Genomic DNA, 21289 nt, shown 5'->3' on the forward strand with positions numbered 1-21289 from the left:
TTGGCACATTGAGCGGGAAAGACACAGCGTCCCCTATACGGCCCTCAATAAGCATCTAGTTGGCACTCCCGAAATACAAGGCAGAGACTCCCTGAATCCACGGACTTGAGAAGCCCATCCTCATGGTGACCTCCAAGAAAGGCCAATCCACCCTATCGTAAGCCGCCTTGAAATCCATGAGAAGATTTGTGATAGGCTAAGACTCGTTAGGCCCAATCCACTACCTCCCAAAAGGTGAAGATATTGTTTAAGTTGTTGCATTCCTAGAGAAAACTTGTTTTTGTGTCCTAGATAATGGCAGTGCGAGATGGGGACGCAACCTCGAATTGTAGATCTTAGCTAAGATTTTGTACTGCATTTTTTGCATTCTGCATTGGTGTGGATGCTTGTTTAGTAGCTCCACCCTCACAGCTTGTTTGTACCAGGATTTTCATAGTCTTACACACCCATCGGTCTTTCGAAAACTTTAATAAACTTTTTTTCTTTCTTTCTTTGCCAACCTTTATCTTCCATACGGGGTAGTTAAGTCTGTCAAGGTGACACTCTTTGAAGAGACAAAGGATGTGATTGAGAGTGGGAGTGGAACACCCACTTTTATAGCTTAGCAAGTGAGTAGGGAAGGATGTGACTTCACCTATTAGCCGACCGGGTCAACCAATCTGAATTCTAGCTGACTAGAAGTCGATTGCGATGTGGCAATCGACTACCACATCGTCGGCCGACAAGCCATGTTACAACTTTGTCATATCAGCAGACTGTGTTAGTTGCCATGTTGATTGCCACATCATTGTCTGATAGAGGACCACAAGTGCTACAGTTCAGCATATTATTCCAGTCATTGCAGGGTGCACTCTTATCACTAGCAAAGGTGGAGATTGGAAGCAGCAGGGTGCAGCAAAGGCACTAGCAGTCAGAGTTTACAGCAGGCCCTAGCTACCCAGGTAGCTCAAACGTTGGAGCATAACATCTATAGCGGAAGGGTAGCTGAAAAGGTGGTTTTGGGGCTCCTCCATTAGCTCATTAGCCACTGAAGGCCTGAGTCGGAGGCAAAGAGCACACGAGTATTGGGCAACACTTGTGGCCTTATATCTGCAGCATCCAGCTGTCCACTTGGTGTGGGTTGTCAATTTTTGTATTCATCTTTGATCCTGTCCTTGGACATATCTATAAAGTTTTGCTTGCTATTGTCTGTCTTTCTTTAGATCTGATTACTGATTTATATTTCATGCTTGTGCACATACACATATCAGTAAGTGATCTCGTAGACTAGTTATCTGTTATTTTCCTCTGCGTGTAATGGTTTGGGCTTGGCCTAGCATTCAACAACTAGTCACTAATCTGTAACATCGTTTTTATAGCAACATTTTGGGCTGCTGCGTTTGAAGCATTGTAGCCATTTATTGAACAAGTGCTAAGATATTTTGTAACAGATGGTTACTTTTTACTTAGGCTAAACTTAGGCTAAAAGTTAGTAGAAAGGCCTTTATTGGCTTGTAAGTGTTCTTTTCTTTTTTTAGGGGATACCATAAGTTGCCACGTGGCATCCTAGGAGGTAATCCCATAAGCAATACTGCTTTGTGCTGCCCTGGGCCAGACCTATATAAAGGCTCTAGTTGTACTTGGCAAGGCAATTCATGACTTGTACTTCATTACTGAAATAGAATACACAGCAAGAGTTCCAACACTCAGCTGAATTCTAAAAAGGATTGACTTCCTCCTGTCCTTGTGTAGCCCCTCACAAGTCTCTGTTGCAGGTCCAGCCCATGACCTTCTACCCCTACCTTTTTCCTAAAATATAAGGTACTAATCTATTCGAACCTTCCTGCATATTCTACCAAATTTGGGTGTGTTTACTATCAGTTAGGAGCAGTCCTGTTGCATTGGTATCAGAGCACTTTTCGTGGGAATTGGTGGGAAATTCTTTGTTCAATCACTTTGAAATTTGGAGCATCTAATCTTGAGCCTAGAGCCTACCTCTTTGCAAAAATTCAGCGCCAGAAGTGCTCTCTGTTGTGAGCTGCCACATGGCAGGCTCTGAGAAACCCTGATTTTCGAAATGCTCAGAATTTGGGGCTTCTTACATCAGTGGAAAGCCCTTGCTTCCTTGATCATTTCTATGCGTGAGATTCCTAAAAGGAAGGAGGATTGAGTCAACATTGACGTTTTTTTTCTCTTTGGCGCAAGAAAGTGAAGAAAGCGACGATCTGCTGTTTTCCTGCACCAAATTAGGACATTCTTGGCTTGTTCTGTTCGCCCTAACCTCATAAGGCTGCTCCCTAAGTCTGGTGGTGATCTGAGACTATTTGGAGGAGCTATGAGCAAATTCCACTGGCTGGAACAGAAGGAATGCTGCGAAAATTCAGATTTATAACTCCATTTTGGGTCAGCCTTAGTGCATATGGTCGCCCAGCTCCATGGATGCAGCTGATAAAGTTTGATAGTGATATGATTTTTTGTTACTGAGAAACTCGAAATTCAGTTGCAACAGCTAGCGCAGGACAGTTATTCGCCAAATGTTCTAGCAATTTCTTGCAATCCAGGTGCAATGTTACGATTTTCTACTTCTGATTGGCTCTATGGTTCATTCTTAGCATAAGGATCGCCTCATCAAGTGGGAAATTTCAAGTTTTTTCTCAAAAATTTGACCTGCCAAATTAGGGCAAAACTAGCATTTGGGGCTTTTGGTACTGGTTTTTTATCAGGGCTTAAGACAGTGCATTTACTCTTGATTCGAGTCATTAAAGATGCCTGTAAAGAGGTCTACAGGTCAAGCTAGTAAGCAAACAATGGGTATCCTTGATTCCATCTCAGAGAAGGAAGCAATTGATGATCAGACTGTAGTTTCTGAACCCAATGATCCTCATGTTGGCAATGTTCAAGGGGATTTGGTAGCAATTCCTCAAGTACAAACATCCCTTAACCAAGAGCAGATCATAAAGAATTGTATGGACCCAATGCTATAGATATTCAAGGAGCTAACTAATGAGATTAAGACCAATAATTAGAGGATTGACCAAAGGATGCAGAACATGTCTGCCACTTTTAATAAAAGGTTGGACCAGTTCAAGAGAAGCCAAATTTATGATGGGAAGAGACCTGTGGATCCCCAAATTGATGGAGACTCAGGTTCAGATGATGATGATGATGATGATCATCCTATACATGTAACTGAACCGGTTGGTTTTATGGCTTCTTCCCGAAGGACCTATCACTCTAGTGGAGTTACAGCTCATATGGATAAGGATTCAGCACATGGTAAGACTCCTAATAATAACAGTTCAGCAGCTGAAGAGTTGTGTCAAAAATTCCATGAATATAAGTTGCTACCAGCAGACCTTAGGGCAGCAATGACATTCCAGCAATATATACAAACAGTTAAATCTATTGAACCAAAAGGACCTGTTTAAAGTTCAAAGGTGATTCTACCTATCCTGAGGAATTGGAGAAATGGCTCAGCAAGATGGATGACTACTTCCTTCTATATCCAAAGGGTCATCAATGTAAAATCATATTTGCTGTTCTTCATCTGGAAGATTATGCCCACTCTTGGTGGAGGCATCTACAGCAAGAAGGGTTAACTTTTAATGCTTGGGATGAATTCAAGGCTGAAATGCTTAAAACTTTTATATCTCCTTTTAGTAGGGATCAATATATTTATAAGTGGTATGATCTTACTCAGCAAGGATCAGTGAAAAATTATATCAAAAAGTTTTGGAAATTAGCTCTGTTTGTTCATGGTATTGATGAAAGAGTTAGAATGCTCAAGTTCATTTATGGTCTGCACCCTAGTATTGCTTCAGATATTGCAGCTCAAAAGCCCAATTCTCTTAAAGAGGCCATGCAGTTGGCAGAGCTTTATGAACCCAAATACAATGGGAAGGAGAAGACTTTGGGTATTGGTCACTTTGGAACTAAGGCTATGGTCAAAGGGGTTTTCAATGATGAAAGCAAACTTCCTGCACTTGCTATAACTTCCTCAATTTCTAGGTTCCCCACAGTGTATGGCAGTGGCATGGGACAACCTAAGGCTTACAAGGCTACTGATGTAAAATCATTCTTTAAACCCACTCCAAAGGATGATCTGAGTGATAAAAGAAACAAGTTGGTTAAGCAGTTATCTCAAGCAATTGTTGATGACAGGAAGAAGAAAAATTTGTGCTACCTTTGTGGTGAGAAGTGGACCCCTGAACATAGGAATGTGTGCAAAGCAAAAACAGGAGCAAAGTTGAGCTTGATGAGGATTTATCTCCTAATACTATTAGCCGGAAAAGAAATCAGGACCAGAGGCTACAGGCTAAGCATGGCGACGCTCAAGGGGCATAGAGGAAAGGAGAAGATGAGGGCGAAACGTTATCATGGGAGGGGAAAAGGATTTAGAAGGGGAGGGAATGAAGAGGGAGACTATGACACAAGGGGAAAGAGAGAGGGGGAAGAGAAGCGTGTACATGATGGGAGGAGGAATGTAAAGATGGAGACATCAAGGGAAGAGGACCATGCTTTATTTTGAAAGGAAGGGAAGGGAGAAATCAAAGTACTAGCTAGGTGGCTTTACAAGAATGAGTGTGTCTCATCAAGGAATAGCTCCCTCCTTTTATAGCCAAGAGAGGGGCTCTCTCCCAATAAATGCATCCTCCCACATGTATGGTGTGTGTGGAAAAGTCTCCCATGTGGGCTAGGCGGTTACGCACTCTCAATTGTGTGCAACAACCCTTTGCCTCATTTTTCCACATAAATCAAGCCCCATATCTCAAGTCTATGATACTCCCTTGGTCTCTCCCCAATTTTATAATATGTTCAAACCTCTAGGAGGACAAGTAGAGGGTTGGCACAAGGAATCTTGCCACCTCATCCTACTTTTCCTATTATTTAACTTGCTCTCTTGGATCTTCTATATCTCCCCACATGAGTCTATCCTATATGGAGGGAATAACCCAATATAATATCCATCTCCATTTATTTTATATTATTTCTCCCATGGACTTTGAGTCATATCTCACTAAATGCAGCCTAGGTGGAGGGGTGGCACATGGAGGAGCCATGCCACCTTACATTTTATAATATTACTACCATGGATTATGTACATCACACCTTATAAATTCTCTTACGTGGAAGGGTGGCACATGGTCATGCCCTGATACAAACACACAAACATATTAATGCCTTTTTCCATAGACAAATTTATCCATAACAGTTCTCCTCCCCAGGCAGGGAATGCACAGCATTTCCATGCCTGGGTCCATCACGCACAAAGAAGGGCTTGAGATAACGCTTGTTGATCACCTTCCTGCCATATGGCTGATGCAGCTCTTGAACTTGTACAGACCCATTGCTACGTTCCTTGATGACTTTGTATGGACCGGTCCACAGTGGCAGAAACTTCTTATCCATTTGGTGGCCCAATCTGTTATCAAAGCATAGCACAACATCCCCCTCAGCAAAGCGTCTTTCCCATCCCTTGTGAATCTTAGCATCCAAGTGGGCCTTTTGTCGTTTCTTTTGGATCTCTGTTTGGTGTAGTGCAAGGCGTCAGGTTTCATGTAGCTTCTCAAGTTGCACCAATTTGGCCTCTAGATGTTCATCTTCTGTCATCCTCTGTTCTTGTGCCAATCTCAAGGCCGGAATCTCTATCTCTAGTGGTAAAACTGCCTCAGTTCCATACACCAACTCAAAAGGAGTGTGACCTGTAGACATTTTATGAGTGATGTTGTAAGCCCACACAGCTTCTGTGACCTTCTGATCCCACTGGCTCTTGTTCCCTGTGGCCATTTTTCCCATGGTTTTACAAAGGAGGCCATTGGTCCGCTCCGTTTGACCCATGGATATTGGATAATAGATGCTAGAAGTGCGATGATCAATACCCATGCGATCCATGAGTAACTCCACTGCTTCATTTAAGAATGGACTCCCATGGTCGGAGACTATTTCTATGGGTATTCCAAACCTTGTGCAGATACATTCAAATATGAAATTTGGAACTGCCTTACCATTTGCAGCGGGGAGGGCGATAGCTTCAGCCCACTTAGTGACATATTGAGTGGCTACCAAAAGATACTTCTTTTTGCGGGCAGTCATGGGCAAGGGCCCGACAAAATCTATTTCCCACTTCTGAAACGGATGGATGGACATCATTGGGTGATGTTGCCCAGGACGCAAATCCTTCCTACCAAAGAATTGGCATGGTTCACAGGTTTTGCAATACAAAGTGACATCCTTGAACAAGGTCGGCCAATAGTATCCAGCATGTAAAATCTTCTTAGCTGTATAGTCACTGGCGTAGTGGCCTCCACAAAATCCATCATGATAATGCTTTAATACCTTAGGTACTTCATCTGCATCAATGGCCTGTCTTAGTATCCCATCCATGTCTTGACGGTACAACACCCCATCAAAGAGGGTGTATCACCTACTATCTCTGCGGATCTTCTTTCTCTCATAGCTAGTACTTTCTGGAGGAAAGGAGAAAGCAGTCAGAAATCTGGAGATACCGCCATACCATGGATCCCCAACTTCTATGGCTGCTACAAGGGTTACATCGAGGCACTCCTTTAAATCAATCAAAGCATTCTTCAAGTTGAAACAATCTCCTTTTACAATTTTGAAAGAAAAATCATATTCTTGTAGAACTGCCAACCATTTGGTCAACCGGCCCATGGGATTTGGTGATTGAAGAACCTGCTTTGCAAGACCATTGCTAGAGATTATAATGAAGGACTTTCCAGCCACATAATGCTTAAATTTCTCAATCCAGAAAACCAAAGACAAGGCATGCTTGTCAGCCGCTGAGTAGCGTCGTTCGGTGTCTAGCAATTGTCGAGAAGCAAATCGAACGGGATACATGAACCGATCCTGCCCTTGTTGGAGAAGAATACCTGCCAGAGTGTGCTCACCAAACCCAGGATTGATATAGAAAGTCTTTGATCAATCTGGATTGCGTAGAATGGGTTCTGAAGCCAGAGCATTCTTGATTTGTGCAAACCCATGATCACAATCCTCATCCCAAGAGAAATCAACCCCATCTTTTAATAGCATAGTCATGGGTCGTGTCAAAGCAGCATATTGATCAATGAAGCGGCGATAGTATCCTGCTAGATTGACAAATGAGCATACCTGACGTTTGGTTGTTAGCAGGGAGAACTTGAGGATGGCTTCTACCTTCTCGGGGTCAGGCTTGACATCCTCGGATGCATCCTCGGATGAGACAGTATGTCCCAGTAAGCTCCCTTGAGTGGCTCTAATGGTGCATTTCTCCGGGTTGAGACTGCCATTCGCATCATTGACTCTTTGGAAGGCCAACCTAACCTTCATGACGTGCAGAGGGTTCCTTGGTCTAGCATCATTTTATAGAAGGTTTATAAGGCATTTTGCCAAAGTGGCAGCTCCTCTCACTGATCTCCTAAAAAAGCATGCTTTCCAATGGTCTGAGAGTGCCAATAAGAGCTTTGAAGCATTAAAGGAGGCATTAACTTCAGCGCCTATCTTGGTATGTCCTAATTTCTCTCAATCTTTTATAATTGAGGTTGATGCTAGTGGAAGGGGCATTGGAGCTGTCCTAAAGCAGAGTCATGGAGTTATTGCCTTCGAAAGTCGGAAATTGGATGACAAGGAGTCAAGTTTCCACATTTATGACCAAGAGATGTTGGCAATACTTCATGCAATCAAAAAGTGGCACCACTACATTTATGGCAGCCATTTCAAGGTCAAGACTGATCATAAGACTCTCAAATATTTTCTGTCTCAGTCTTCTCTATCACCCAAGCAAAGGAGATGGCTATCCATTGTGCAAAACTATGACTTTGACATAGATTACAAGATGGGCAAAGAAAATATTGTGGCAGATTCTCTTTCCAGGATATGGGCTTGTACTTTATCATCTATTACTGAGGTTTATAAAGATTGGATCCATGGCATTCAAGAAGAGTATCTCAATGATCCTCAAGCAGCTGCTATGTTCCAAGACTTGCAAGATCCTGACTATCAGTAATATCCCAATTTCAAGTTGCACAATGGGCTCTTGTGGTATAATGATAGAATATTTCTTACTGAAAATTCCTCCTATAAGCTGCTAATCTTACAGGAATTTCACTCATCTCCTATGGCTGGGCATATAGGCCTCAACAAGACGTATGATAAGGTAAAACAGAGTTTTTACTGGAAGGGACTTTGGAAGGATTTTCTTGCTTATGTTCAAAGCTGTAAGCCTTGTCAACAAAACAGGGAGTTGAATTTGAGACCAGCTGGTCTACTACAACCTCTACCTATATCTCAAGGTAAATGGACACATATCAGCATGGACTTTATTACAGGTCTACCAGTGACCTCTAAGGGTTGGAACAGTATCTTTGTGGTCGTTGATAGACTTGCCAAAGCTGCCCACTTCATTCCTACTAAGACTCAATTTACAGCTTCCAAGGTGGCTAAGCAATTCATGGAGAATGTGTTTAAATTACTTGGACTCCCTCAGGATATTGTGAGTGATCGTGATGCTAAGTTCATGGGGCATTTTTGGCAAGAGCTTTTCAGTTCTATGGGAACACTTCTTACCCCAAGTACAGTAGATCACCCTCTGATGGGCAAACAGAGAGGGTTAACCGCTGGTTGGAAGAGTATCTAAGGCATTTTTGCTTTGATACCCAAGCATCGTGGGATCAATGGTTGCATCTAGCTGAATTTTGTTATAATACCACCAAGCATACTTCAATTGGTATGAGCCCTTTTTGAAGCCATGTTTGGCTGTAAAGCTCATGTCCCATCAACCATTATTGATCAAGCATTGACAAGCCAGCAAGCCAAGGGTGATTTGGCTCACATGACTGCTCTATTACAGCAATGTAAAGATAATATGGTAAGGGCCCAAGCAAGGATGAAGGATTATGCTGATGAGCATAGGAGAGAGCTTCATTTTGAAGAAGGGGATTATGTATTTCTCAGATTACATAAGTCTAGGCATGCTTCCTTGAAAGGTAATACCAATGTTAAACTTGCTCATAGGTATTATGGACCTTACAAGGTTTTGAGGAAAGTTGGGGAAGTGGCTTATGAGTTGGAGCTTCCACTATCCTCTAGAATACCCAAAGTATTCTATGTATCACTGCTCAAGAAGTATTTGGGACCCAAGGAGCAAGTTATGGAAGAGCTACCTCCTATGGATGAAGAGGGCCAAATTGAGTATATTCCTGAAAAGATCCTTGGATTTAGAGATCATGTGCTGAGGGACAAGTCCTACATGGAATATCTTATCAAATGGAGAGGTCTACTTGATGAGGAGTCTTCTTGGCAGCCATCTACAATTGTGGAGCAGTACCCTCAATTGCTTAGCTGAATTCTATGGCCAAAATTGAGTCTTTATGAGCAGATTTGATTTTCTCTTGCTATATGGCGTATATGGACATGCGGCAGCCAGCATTCACTATCCTTTCTCAGATCAGCATGTCTCTCACTGGATCATATGATCAGATCTGTTATGTTGAACAGCATAAATCTTCCGCCCGATTGCTTGATTTCTTGGGAATATTATATGATCCATTTACAGATCAGCATGCCTACAGGGAGGTATTTGACTAAGAAACTTCATTGTTTAGCTGATATGACCAGAATTGAGCTGTTCAGGTTTACAAGGAGCATCGTATGTCCAGGTTACCTCCTTTTCAAATTTGAGGACAAATTTCCATTTGAGGAGGGAGGATTGTAACAGATGGTTACTTTTTACTTAGGCTAAAAGTTAGTAGAAAGGCCTTTATTGGCTTGTAAGTGTTCTTTTCTTTTTTTAGGGGATACCATAAGTTGCCACGTGGCATCCTAGGAGGTAATCCCATAAGCAATACTGCTTTGTGCTGCCTTGGGCCATACCTATATAAAGGCTCTAGTTGTACTTGGCAAGGCAATTCATGACTTGTACTTCATTACTGAAATAGAATACACAGCAAGAGTTCCAACACTCAGCTGAATTCTAAAAAGGATTGACTTCCTCCTGTCCTTGTGCAGCCCCTCACAAGTCTCTGTTGCAGGTCCAGCCCATGACCTTCTACCCCTACCTTTTTCCTAAAATATAAGGTAGTGCATATTCTACCAAATTTGGGTGTGTTTACTATCAGTTAGGAGCAGTCCTGTTGCATATTTTGGAGTTTATCTTATATTTTTGACTCTTTCTCTATTGAGGCCCTTGAGTATATTTTAATTGGTATGCTTGGATCTTTTGTTTGCTTCACATTGGTTGAGGTCGAAAGCTTATTTGTGCCTTGTTTGCACTCACAGAGTCACTTTCAACAGCTACAGCAGGCTCAAATTCAGCAGCATATTCAGGTAGGACAACACGCTCTCCGATGGTGGCAGTATCTTACAAGTGCTCTTTGCATATGTTTATGCATTGTTGTCAACTTTTTCTCTTTACATATCTTTGTATCTCCCTAATTTTTGTTGCACTTAAATATATACTCCTTGTGTTTTATTTGTTTGTTCATAATATGTTGTCAACAATAATTTCCCCTTATAAAGGTCATTCTTCTAATTTGTGAAGTAAGGGCCCTTAGATGTGACTATTTTCAACAAATAGAGCAGAGGGCCTTGTTGGACTTGCAAACAAAATCTATCTAATGGCCCAAGTCTGTTGGGAATTGTTAGGATGTGTGCAATCATGAGTGCGTGGATGGTGCAAGTGTTAATAGGGGAGAGGGCTAAATGGAACCTCACTTGTCAATGACATGTGGCAAATGGTCCGATGGCTTAATCTCACATTCAAAGTGGGGGCATAATGGTGAAGGCATATAATGCCTTGAGGATAGGAGTCCGGATCCTTTTAAGGGGATGAGGTCTCTTGGATTGGCTAGTACACGGCTCGACCAGTTAATGCGACATGTTGAGTTGTTTCAACATGATGTCAGAGCTGGTGGCTCTGACTGTCCATGAGCATTGGTGCAAGCGCCACGTGGCAGCAGGGTAGAGATTGAGAGATCAGTCACGTCTCTCTGTGTGGTGGCAGTGATGATAAAATACACGTGTCGAGTGTCCATGTGGCGGTGGTAGACTTGCAAATGGACCCTGACGCTGATTGACGAACTGACGCAGATGCGTGACAGGCGGATGAGACTGATGCAAGCAAATATCCAAGCAAAGCTTGTAAAGAGGTCAACACTTCGGGCAGTTTATGGTAATTTGGGAGCAAAATTAATTGGCATCCACTCCAAAGCAGTCGAAATTGGAAGCATCCTCAAATATTGAACAGTTCTGGATGCATTTGAATTGATCGGGTGGGGGGTGATTTGATAAGGAATAGTAACTCAACTCGTTAGCTCACTGAAGCCCCCATCTCTTGCACTAGCTTCCAACATCGTGCCATTGGATGATATCGAAGATTCATCACCATATTGTAGATGGTGTAACCATGCTGAAGATGGCACAGATAAGACTGGACCAGAGATTTTAAGAAAAGACCATATCGAAGATGGTAAAGTCATACTAAAGATGATAATCACACTGAGGCTGGTATGGTTACACTGAAGGTGACAAGGTCATATTGGAGATGGCTAAGTCATGAAACAAGAACTCAACAAAGAAACTTTGTATGGTTGGTTTTTCAAGCATTAAGAGAGAGTTCTTTTCTCTGGGAAAAAAAGGATCGTCTCAACCAAGCAGACTGGGAGAGATTCAGATAAATAGTAAGCACCCATAAACATGCCACCATATTGATCAAATTTTGTGGAGGGAGTTGAGCATCTAGACAAGTGGAGATTACATCAAGTTGGGGTGATTTCGCCTAGTCATTCACATTTTCTGCCCCAGCGATATTGTGCAGCAGGAAGATGGTATGGGTTGCCTACATATTCATTATAGAGCCCTTAATTAGATTTGCACCAAAAAATATATAGATGATCTTATTGGATAGTTCGGGCTTTAGATTAGCAAAGTGAGCTAGCAACACAGAATGTATTATTAGTGACCAATAATTTTGAAAAACTTGTATCCACAGTTTGAGAGTTCAGAGTTTGGACTTAGATTAGCAAATGAGCTAGTAAGTTAGCATGCACATCCAAATTCAGTTCACAGCCTGAAGCTTGATTATGCAGTCATTTCTGTAGTTCGTAGATTTTGATGTGCACAGAATTGTCATCCTTGGTGCTGTAAGTACCTTATTTAAGCCATAGAGGTGCATAACTTTGTGTTTCAAACCATAAATCATGTTATTACATTTTTATAGGTATTCTGCTCGTGAGTCCTTGAATGTGTCAAAGTGTAGTAACTGAAACTATTATGTAAAAAGTTTCCTATGTTTCGATGGGACATGAAAGAATCTGAACATTTAAAGCTGGCTCATAAAGAAACCGTTAGTCAGCTAAAGTTCCAGTAATTGGAATGGCATGCCATAAGCAGTTACATCCTGTTTCATTTTGGTTTGAAATCTATTGCATTTGGCAGGATAGACATCATCTACAAATGCAATTGCAACAGCAACAAGCCTTACATCAGCAACTTCAAAGCAATTCCATGCAGCCAGGGCAACAGTTACAACAGAGCATAGGGCAGAATCAGTTGGCCCAACCAGGTCAAATGAAGCCACACCTAGGGCAGATGGCTTCCAATCCTACGAATTCACTGTTTGGAAACACACAACTGTCTTCTAACATGGTAAGCTTTCAGTCCTATGATCTACATCCTTTTCTTACCTGCAATAAGCAAATAATGATATCTTGTTTTTATTCGAAGGGTGTCAAAATTAAAATTTATGGCAATTTCATGACTTCTTTCTTGCAGATGGCAAATCTTGGTCAAAGTATTCAAAATCCATCATCAATGTTACAACAAAGATTACATGTATGTCTCTTCAAGGTCATGTTCTTCATTGCAAGAAATGAATGCTGTGTTTCAGGCTTTTATAGTAAATAAAAGGTTGAAGGCATAAGTTTAAGTGAGAATATGTCAGTACAAAATTGAGTTTGTGTATGGGAAGCGTGCGAAGAGCAGGGTGAATTGGGTGATGCTTGCATGCACATGTTGATAGTCAGTATATCGTGTTAGTCTCTGAATTTTTATAAGCACATACCTCAATGCATGTTGTCGTACCTACTTTTAAGCACTTTGATGTAAGTTGGGATCTTATAGCATCTATTCTATGCTTTGGCTGGCGAAAGCTCTGTTTTGCAGCTTTCTGAGTATTTTCATATACTGAAGACCGAGTGTTTGGTAATTTTAGTTGAGACTTAGCTACTTAGTCTTGATTGAGGGGTCCACTCCATAACAACTTTCACCATAATATTCCTATTGTGTATTTGTCTATTGTTTGGCATAGACTTGTGTGTTCTGTTTTGCTTTAACTGTTTCTCGCTTTTCCTTTTACTATTATTATAAGTTTGCTTACTCCAAAGGATGCACTTGATACATGTGTGGATTTGTACATTTGGAAGATGGTCAGGTAGATAAATGCTCATTTTTTCTCATCTGTGGCTTTGCTGGAAGTTGGGAGTCGGAATGGGAGCCGCTGGACAACCACAACGGAGTTTGCCTTCTCAAATGTTGGCGGATCCAAGTAAGATTTGCTGAAATTCCAGTTGATACTGCATCCAAACCTCTAAACACACAGAGAGCCCCCCCTCTCTCTCTCACACACACTTTTTTTGGGGTGAAATGTTTGATTGATTATATTATATGAGTAGCAACATCAACTGAAAATTTCAGTATATGCCAAAAAGACCTCATGATCTATGCAGCGGGTCTGCAAGCAATCAAAGAAAGATTGCTGCAGAGAACGCCTAACAAAGCCAAACAGCGTGAAAGTAGGATCACCAAAGACTTTACAATTCCTATATGTCCATAAAGTCCATATTGCCCAGTAGCGAACCCAAACGAAGAAAAGATGAAACTCCGGTCTGGATGGATGAAACCCAAATAGCCAAAAGAACTTCCTAAACGGAACAGATGGGAATCTCGCTCGTAGGCGCTATCGAAGCAGATCAAAAAACTCACGAGAGCACAAACAATGCCAAAACAAGTGAGGCGCAGTCTCCGAAGAAGCAGAACATCTGTGGCAAAGTGCAGGAGCAATGTGTCGATGAGCTAATAGCCGTCCGGATGGAAACACTCCTAAAAGAACTCGCCAAAAGAAAACCTGTTGTCGAAGCGGTACTTTATAGGCCCAAAGTTGCTGTAATCTTTTCCTCCACCACTTGGGTGGGTGATGCATTTGCCAAACAGAATCACCTCTCTTTGAAACCCAAGATTGAGGCAAAAGGATTTTATACAATGCAGGTACAGTAATCTGAGATAGCCTCAAACGACGAGAAGAGGACCTTGAAGAAGTCAAAGTCCAATCTTCTAGCCGGTCTTGAAATTCCAGAGGAGGAATTGGAACAAAAGGCGAAAGCATAGAAGTAATTTGTCGCCACAAAGGACGATAATGAGAGCCCAATCCATATGTAGTGGCTGCTAGAGAAAAGGGGAGCACAGTACCAGCATCATCTATAACATCAGCAACTGAGGTGATGCCTTAAAACGAGACAAAGTAGGAACGTCGAGGTTTCTGTAAAGCCAAGGGAGGCTGAAAGACTTTCGACCAGTGAATGCTTTCAGCTCTCAAAGAATTCCCAAGCAAAGATTGCCGTTCATTCCATTCCAGATGAGAAAGAACATGCTTCTAGTCAAGAAGCAAGCGGGAGACAAAAGGGCAGCCAGGCAAAGTGCCATCAGTGCAGCCAAAAAATAAATCCCAGTGATCAAGTTGCCAATGACCAAACGCAGAAATACTGATATGAGTGACCAGAGTCCTAATCATAAGAGCCCAAGGTTAATCACCTTGTAGAAATTGCAGCAACATTTTTCCTCTGTGGGCAAGAATATGCACATGAATATCCGTGATGGTCAATCCATCATGCATCTTGGGAGAACAAATGTGATGCATCGAAAGCAGCCTGAGACTTTTTCTGCCATGTTTGGATTGCCAGAAGATTTTCATAAAGACAGACATGAAAGATGTAAGATCTGCCTTAGTGAACATGATCAATGGCAAGTAAAATTGAATATATGCCACAAGGATGGACTGCACTATTCGAAGACGAACGTGCAAAGGCCAGGTTGCCAGTTTTCAATACTTAAGCTTTTTCCGAAGCTTAGCTAAAATTGTTGTCGGCGAGTGAGTTCCCACCCCAAAGGGTAACCAAGATGACAAACAAACTTTTTTTTTTTCCCGAAAAAACAGTGCTAATTATATTACTTTGAGAACAAGATACAAGGGGTCAGCTTATAGCTGACGGCTGCGGTCACAAATCGGACACAGCCCTAAAAGGTAGCAAAATAGAAAACCATCCTCTCACGGAGGGAGAAAACGAGTATGAACGAACAGCCATCGGGGTGGTGAGTAGTGCCACCGAAGGCCCTGCGTAGTCTGCTCGAAGAAGAGGCCCTGTGTGTCCCAAGTCCGGAGGAAGCGTCTCCGCTTCTCCTGACCGGCCCGGGAGTCTCCCTGAATCTGGTCCCACTGGCCTCTGAGGGTATGGATAATCTCACTCCAAATCTCCGCCATGATCTGGGCAGTCGATAAGGAGGTGCCACCGAGGATCTGCGCGCAGCGCGAGGTCCAGATGTGCCATCCTGTAATGCTGCTAATAATCTCCCATACTGGCTGCCTCTCCCGGACTCCTGTGTCAGCCTCTGCTAGGTGCTGTGGGATACCCTCGAGCGGTCCCCACGTGCCCTGTGTGACAAGGAAAGTGGGGTCCTGCTGACATGCCTCAAAAAAGTGATGAAGACCAGGTGCGGTGCTGCACCAACAGAACGCGCCCCAAGTGATCAATCCTAGCTCTGGTGCTGCGCGAGTAAGAATCCCAAAAGTCCACCTCCACACTTCCTGGGCGCGAGTGCAGCTCCACAGGCAGTGCTTTGGTGTCTCCTCATCCGCATGGCAAATCTGGCAACATCCGTCCTGGCCTATCTGCCTCAGCCAGCTCCCCACTGGAAGACCTTTGTGGGCAAGAAGCCACAGGAAATATGAGATCTTCCGTGGCCGCCAACTCTCCCACAAGGCCTTCCAGAATGCCTGTAAAAAGAACCTGGAAAGACCCTGTGCGTACCAGCTGGGTCGCTGGGTGGGGGGGCGGCTCTGCATCCTCCCGAGAACTCGCCTGCCCAAAGTCGTACTGTAGGCGAAGAAAGAGGTCGGCCCCTGACCTGTCACAATCTCTGGCCACCACCACTCTCCTGGATCCCAATCAAGCTCTGCCAAGGCCCGCCCCTCCCAAAGCCAAAGACGCCAGAGCTGCACCTGGTCCTGCTCGATGCTAGGGTCGGTATGCCAGACCTTCCCCAAGAGGCCTACGACCCGAACCCTCTGCCACGGGAGTAGGGGGTCGATGAGCGCACCCTCTGTCCTGAGACGTCCCTCCCCAGAAACCGCGAAGAAGGAAATAGAAGAGTCATCCAAACGTCCTGCGACCACCAGTGGAATGCCACGGGGGGTGAACTGTCCCAGCCATCGGGTGTCACCAGGCATGATGATCTGGGGCTCAGGTGGGGCCAACCAAGCCGCTGGGATCGCTCCGTCGATCTCCATGCGTCTCGCCTGGGCTCCACGTGCACCTCCAGCTGCGTCTGCAAGATCTGTCATCTCTAGATGTCTGTACGTATCCCTCCAAACACGCAGGGATCGGGCTGGGCCCCTCATCCAACCGTCCCACCTGATATGTGATCTCTCCCCCAACTGAAGGCCCTCGGCATCTCTGACCTGACTGTTCCAGATAAGCGGCTGGCGATCGATCTCCTCCTGACAGCTGGGAGGGGACTGAATGAGACTGAGACGGAGCCGCCTCCAGACCATGAGGAGGCTACGAACTAGAGGGGAACGGGGCTGAGTGAGCGGGGCGGAGGTGAAGATCCACCTGAAGGACGGTAGCCAATCTCCACCTCGGCGCGGGACACAAGAGCCGACTCCCTGCTGAAGTAGCATCTTCCACGTCTGCCCCCCTGGGGTCAAACCGCGAATGACAAGCTTGCCTAACAAGGCCTGACTCTGAAGCTCTGGATCAATGACCCCCAGGCCACCCTCAGCCTGCGGAAGAATGACTGTCTGCCACGCAACCCTGGCTCTGATATCTCTATGACCATCCTCCCCAGACCAAAGGAAGTTCCGAACCAACCTCCTGAGCTGTGCCACGCTGGATCTCGAGAAGCACCAGCAGGAAGCCACATACCAAGCCGTGGCTAGGAGGACCTGGTTGACTACCAAGGCACGACCTGCAAGAGAGAGCTTAGCAGTGCTCCAGAAAGCCAGCTTCCGTCGGATGGAATCTAGCACCGGGAGAAACTGCTGAGCTGGTGTGATGTCTAGGCCAACCTGGAAGCCAAGGTATCTAGCTGTCTGTCCACGTGGAATCCATCTGAAGCCCAAAAATCGCCCACTGAGAACACGCCCCAGGGTCTGTGAGAAAACCAACGGATTTGTTCCAATTGATTTTCGCCCCAGCGGCCGAGCAGAAAACCTCCAGGGCCATCCGCACCCTCTCTAGCATCCGCTCGTCGTCCTGGACATAAAGGGCTGTATCATCTGCGTACTCCGAGTCCAAGAGCTCCGTGTCCTCCCGGAGTGGAAGGCGAATACCCCTGAGCCCTGTGGACCTCGCCCGAAGGTAGTAAGTCATGGCCTCGGCGAAGAAGAGAAACAAGTAAGGAGCCAGGGGGCAGCCCTGACGTACTGATCTCTCCAAGCTAAAGCGCTCGCCCAACCTGCCTCCAATGATGACTCTGCTAGACGCTGTCCTGTACAAAGCTGAGATACCCTGAATCCAACCTGCCGGGAAACCTAGCCGCTTCAGAGTCCCCTCCAAAAAGGACCAATCCACGCGATCGTAGGCCTTCTCGAAATCGAGAAGTAGAATGGCAAGGTGTGATCCGCTGTGCTGAGCCCACTCCGCCGCCTCTGAAAAGGTGAAGACGTTATCCAGGATACTGCGATCCTGGACAAAGCCTGTCTGAGTGTCATGGACGAGGTCTGAAAGTAGAGGCCGAACTCTGGCACTGATCATCTTGGCGAGGATTTTGTAGGCAGAGGTAAGGAGAGTGATCGGACGCCACTGGCGAATCTCCTGTCTATCTCCTCCCTTCGGGATGAGGCAAATCAGTCCCGAGGAGAGGCTCTCTGGCATCCGACCGCTGCTGAAAATCCCCTGCAGAGCTGCAAGGAGGGGCTGATGGATCTGGTCCCAGAAGGAGGTGAAGAAAGCTCGGGATAGCCCATCCTCACCTGGGCACTTCTGACCATCAATAGCCATCAAGGCCTCCAACATCTCATCCGAGGTGAAAGGCGCCAACAACGTCGCCTGCATGCTAGGCTGGACCAGGGATGGAATGTGCCTCCACACCTCCTCACGGGCACGACTGGCACGAGGGGCAAGCGGCTCCTGCTGGAAGAGGGTCTTGTAAAAGTCCGTGGCCAACCCCAGGACCTCCCCTGGATCCGTAACGATGTGACCCTCCGCTGTCCTGAGACTCCGAAGCTGATCACCTGCAGCTCTCTGGCCATGCGTCCTAAAGAACTCCCTGCACATCCGGTCACCCTTTCGGGCCCAAAAGGAGCGAGAGGCGTGAAAGGAAAACTCGGAACGACGCTGGAATGTTTCCTCCAGGAGGGCTCTGGCTCGAAGGGCCTGGATCCGCAGCTCCTCCGAACCCGGGGAAGCCTGCTGGAGTCGCTGAATGGAGGCGAGGTCCCTCCGAAGAGCTCTCTCTCTGCCCCACCAATCCTGTCGAACCTGTAAAGCTGCGAGCTGGCAGATCTGGCTAGACTCCTGCAGAGCCTGTGCGACTGAGTCTACCAGATCCACGCCCTCCCCCCAATCTCTGTCCCAAAGACTGCATATGCTGCTGCGCACGTCCACCCTCGAGAAGATGGAGTCGGGAATCCTGCATGATCGGGAGGGGAGGGTCTGGGCTGCCGAATCTAAGGAAAGGAGCACAGGCGCATGATCGGAGAGTGTCGTCCCTGGAACTATACCCGCCTGGCCGCCTCTGCTGATGGCCCAGTCACTGACATAAAATCTATCAAGCCTCTCCAGGAGTCTGCCTCCTTCCCTGCGGAAGCCCCAAGAGAAGTCCAGGCTCCCGTGCCAACGCCGGAAGGACGGGTCTCTCCAACTGTCCCTCCCTCCCGTCTCGAAGATGAAAGAGTCCCAAGCTGACTGCTCTGCCTGGGCCATACCTGTGAACTCCGGGCCTCTGCCCTGCTGGTCCTCCAGGGTCTCCAGGTTGTTGAAGTCTCCTCCAACAATCCAGGAATCCATGTCTGGAAGAATCCCTGTAAGTGTCCTCCAGAAGGTGGCTCTGCAACGGAGGTCTGTGGGGGCATAAATGTTGAGGATGCCTATTTTGGATCCCTCCAAGTCCAGGCCTACCCAAAGGGCTCGGCCAGGAATCAACGTGCCGTGACCAAAAACTCCCTGGGCTAACTGCTCGCACACGGAAGTACAGACACCCCCACTCCTCCCCTGAGCGCCGATCGAGGGCTCCCAATAAGTGTAGGACCGTCCAGGGAGAATCTTCCCGCAGCTACGGGAATGAGCCACAGAAAGCTTGTGCTCCTGGAGCAGAAGTACATCCAAACGACCAATCATTGCAGGCTGAAGTTCCTGCCGCAAAATGAGCTTCTTGGGACCACGGGTGCCAGAGGAGTGAAACCCGTTCACATTCCAGGATATGAGGTGTAAGCTCATGGAGAGGGAAGGGGGGCTGCGAACAACTGTCTGCTCGCGGTCGAAGTCGAAGAAGAACCAGACGTATCGGAATGGAGGCGCTGCCGCTTATGAGAAGGTTTGGAGGGGGAGACGGGGTCGTCCTGCCCGTTCTTCAACACCTTCAGCAAAGGCGAGAGGCCTTTGGTGCCATGAGCATGCTTTCTCGAGCCAGCTCGAGATCTCTGAAGAGGTCATCCCGTAGAAGGTTCGGAGTTTCTGCTGGGACCAAGCTCTGACATCCTGGGGGAGAGGCCATGACAGGGGAGGTCGGAGGATCACTATCAGTCGGAAGCGTTTGGCGGCGCAACGCCACCGCAAGCGCACGTCGCCCTCGGACCACTGAGTCTCGAGGAGCTGCCCACCGGACGGGCCTATCCAGGAACACACCTGGGCGTGCGTCTGCTCTCTGAGAGCCTCCCAAACCGAGTCGTCTGTCCAGGTCTCGGTGCCATCACTGAGGAACGTGAAAGCGAAGCTAGGGCCATCCCTGGGAGCCAAGGCACCAATCCTCCCATCCGCCCCTTTGCGGAGCAGGAAAATACTGATGTCGAGACAAGCCGGGAAGGTCCCAAGGTCGGCCACATCCAGGTAGTCCCAGGGGCCAGATCTGTAGAAGTCTCGCGGAAGCTCTCTCTCATGGAGCTGAGACCCAACTGAGTCTACCACTGAGGGGCTAGCGGGAAGGGAAGCCTGCTCCACTGGTGGTGTAGACTCCGGGTGTCCTGCCAGCGAGGGGGGAGGGGGAGGAGGCTGAGGGATAGGCAGCTCTGACTCCACGGAGGCGACTGGCGGAGGAGGTGGAGGAGGTGGAGCGGGGGCTGCACACGGCTGGGAAGCCGGTGGTGCAGCTAACTCTGAGGGAGAGGCGAGGGGGACCAGGGGGGGGGGGGATGGGGGTGCAGCTGGAGCTGGGGCTGAGAGGGAGGAAGAGAAGACTGAGGAAGAGGAGGCGGGGGCTGAAACTGCGGGTCGGGCGACCGGGGGGGGGGAGAGACTGGGGAGGGGGCTGGGGCGGGGAGGAAAGGGGCGGGGGAACGGGAGAGAGGGGGAACTGAGGCTGTGGAGGGCGGGCTGCCGTCGAAGAAGAAGCTCTCCCAGACCCCTGGGGCGGCTGCCTCTCAGGTCTCTGGGGTGCTGCTGCAGGAAGGGTAACCTCTGCCTCCTTGCCTTTATCCGAAGTCTTCTTGTTCTTTCCCCTTTTCCTTTTAACCTCGGTCCAACCGCCCACTACCTCTGGACCCGACTCCTGCTGTCTCGGCTCCTCCTGACGTGGCTGTCCAGGGGGTGGGGGTGGGGGCGGAGGGGTCGGGGGCGGGGGAGGTCGAGACGAGCTGGCGAAACGTGGACAAGCAGCCGCCAAGTGCCCAAAGCCGTGGCACCGCAGGCACTGACCTGGCTGTCCGGTGACTATCATGCTCTGGGTGATACTGCCGGCACCTGTCACAATCTCGATCACAGCAGGGAGAGTCGCAGGATCCGCCACCGCCACTCGGACTCGGGGGGCTCCTGCCGTGGTCACCGCGTCGGCAAAGGTGTCGTGCATAACCCAGCCAAAATGGGAGCCCAAGTCCCTGACAATCGGGCGC

The 21289-nt window shown here is 46.9% G+C and overlaps 1 protein-coding gene across 2 annotated transcripts in view; it reads left to right on the plus strand.

Moving 5' to 3' along the window:
* The window catches only part of MED8 (mediator subunit 8), a 64595-nt gene that overhangs the window by 22848 nt on the left and 20458 nt on the right, over positions 1-21289 (plus strand). Inside the window, exons 8-11 of one of the 2 annotated variants that reach the window (XM_087381486.1) lie at positions 10252-10299; positions 12409-12618; positions 12745-12804; positions 13447-13516. In XM_087381486.1, the coding sequence (XP_087237612.1) occupies positions 10252-10299; positions 12409-12618; positions 12745-12804; positions 13447-13516 (388 nt within the window). The remainder of the gene's footprint in view (positions 1-10251; positions 10300-12408; positions 12619-12744; positions 12805-13446; positions 13517-21289) is intronic. The other variant, XM_087381488.1, reaches the window with a different exon arrangement.

Source organism: Dipteris shenzhenensis, chromosome 11, assembly GCF_047967505.1.
Source record: "Dipteris shenzhenensis isolate YYH24624 ecotype China chromosome 11, Dip_SZ_1.0, whole genome shotgun sequence".
NCBI lineage: Eukaryota > Viridiplantae > Streptophyta > Polypodiopsida > Gleicheniales > Dipteridaceae > Dipteris > Dipteris shenzhenensis.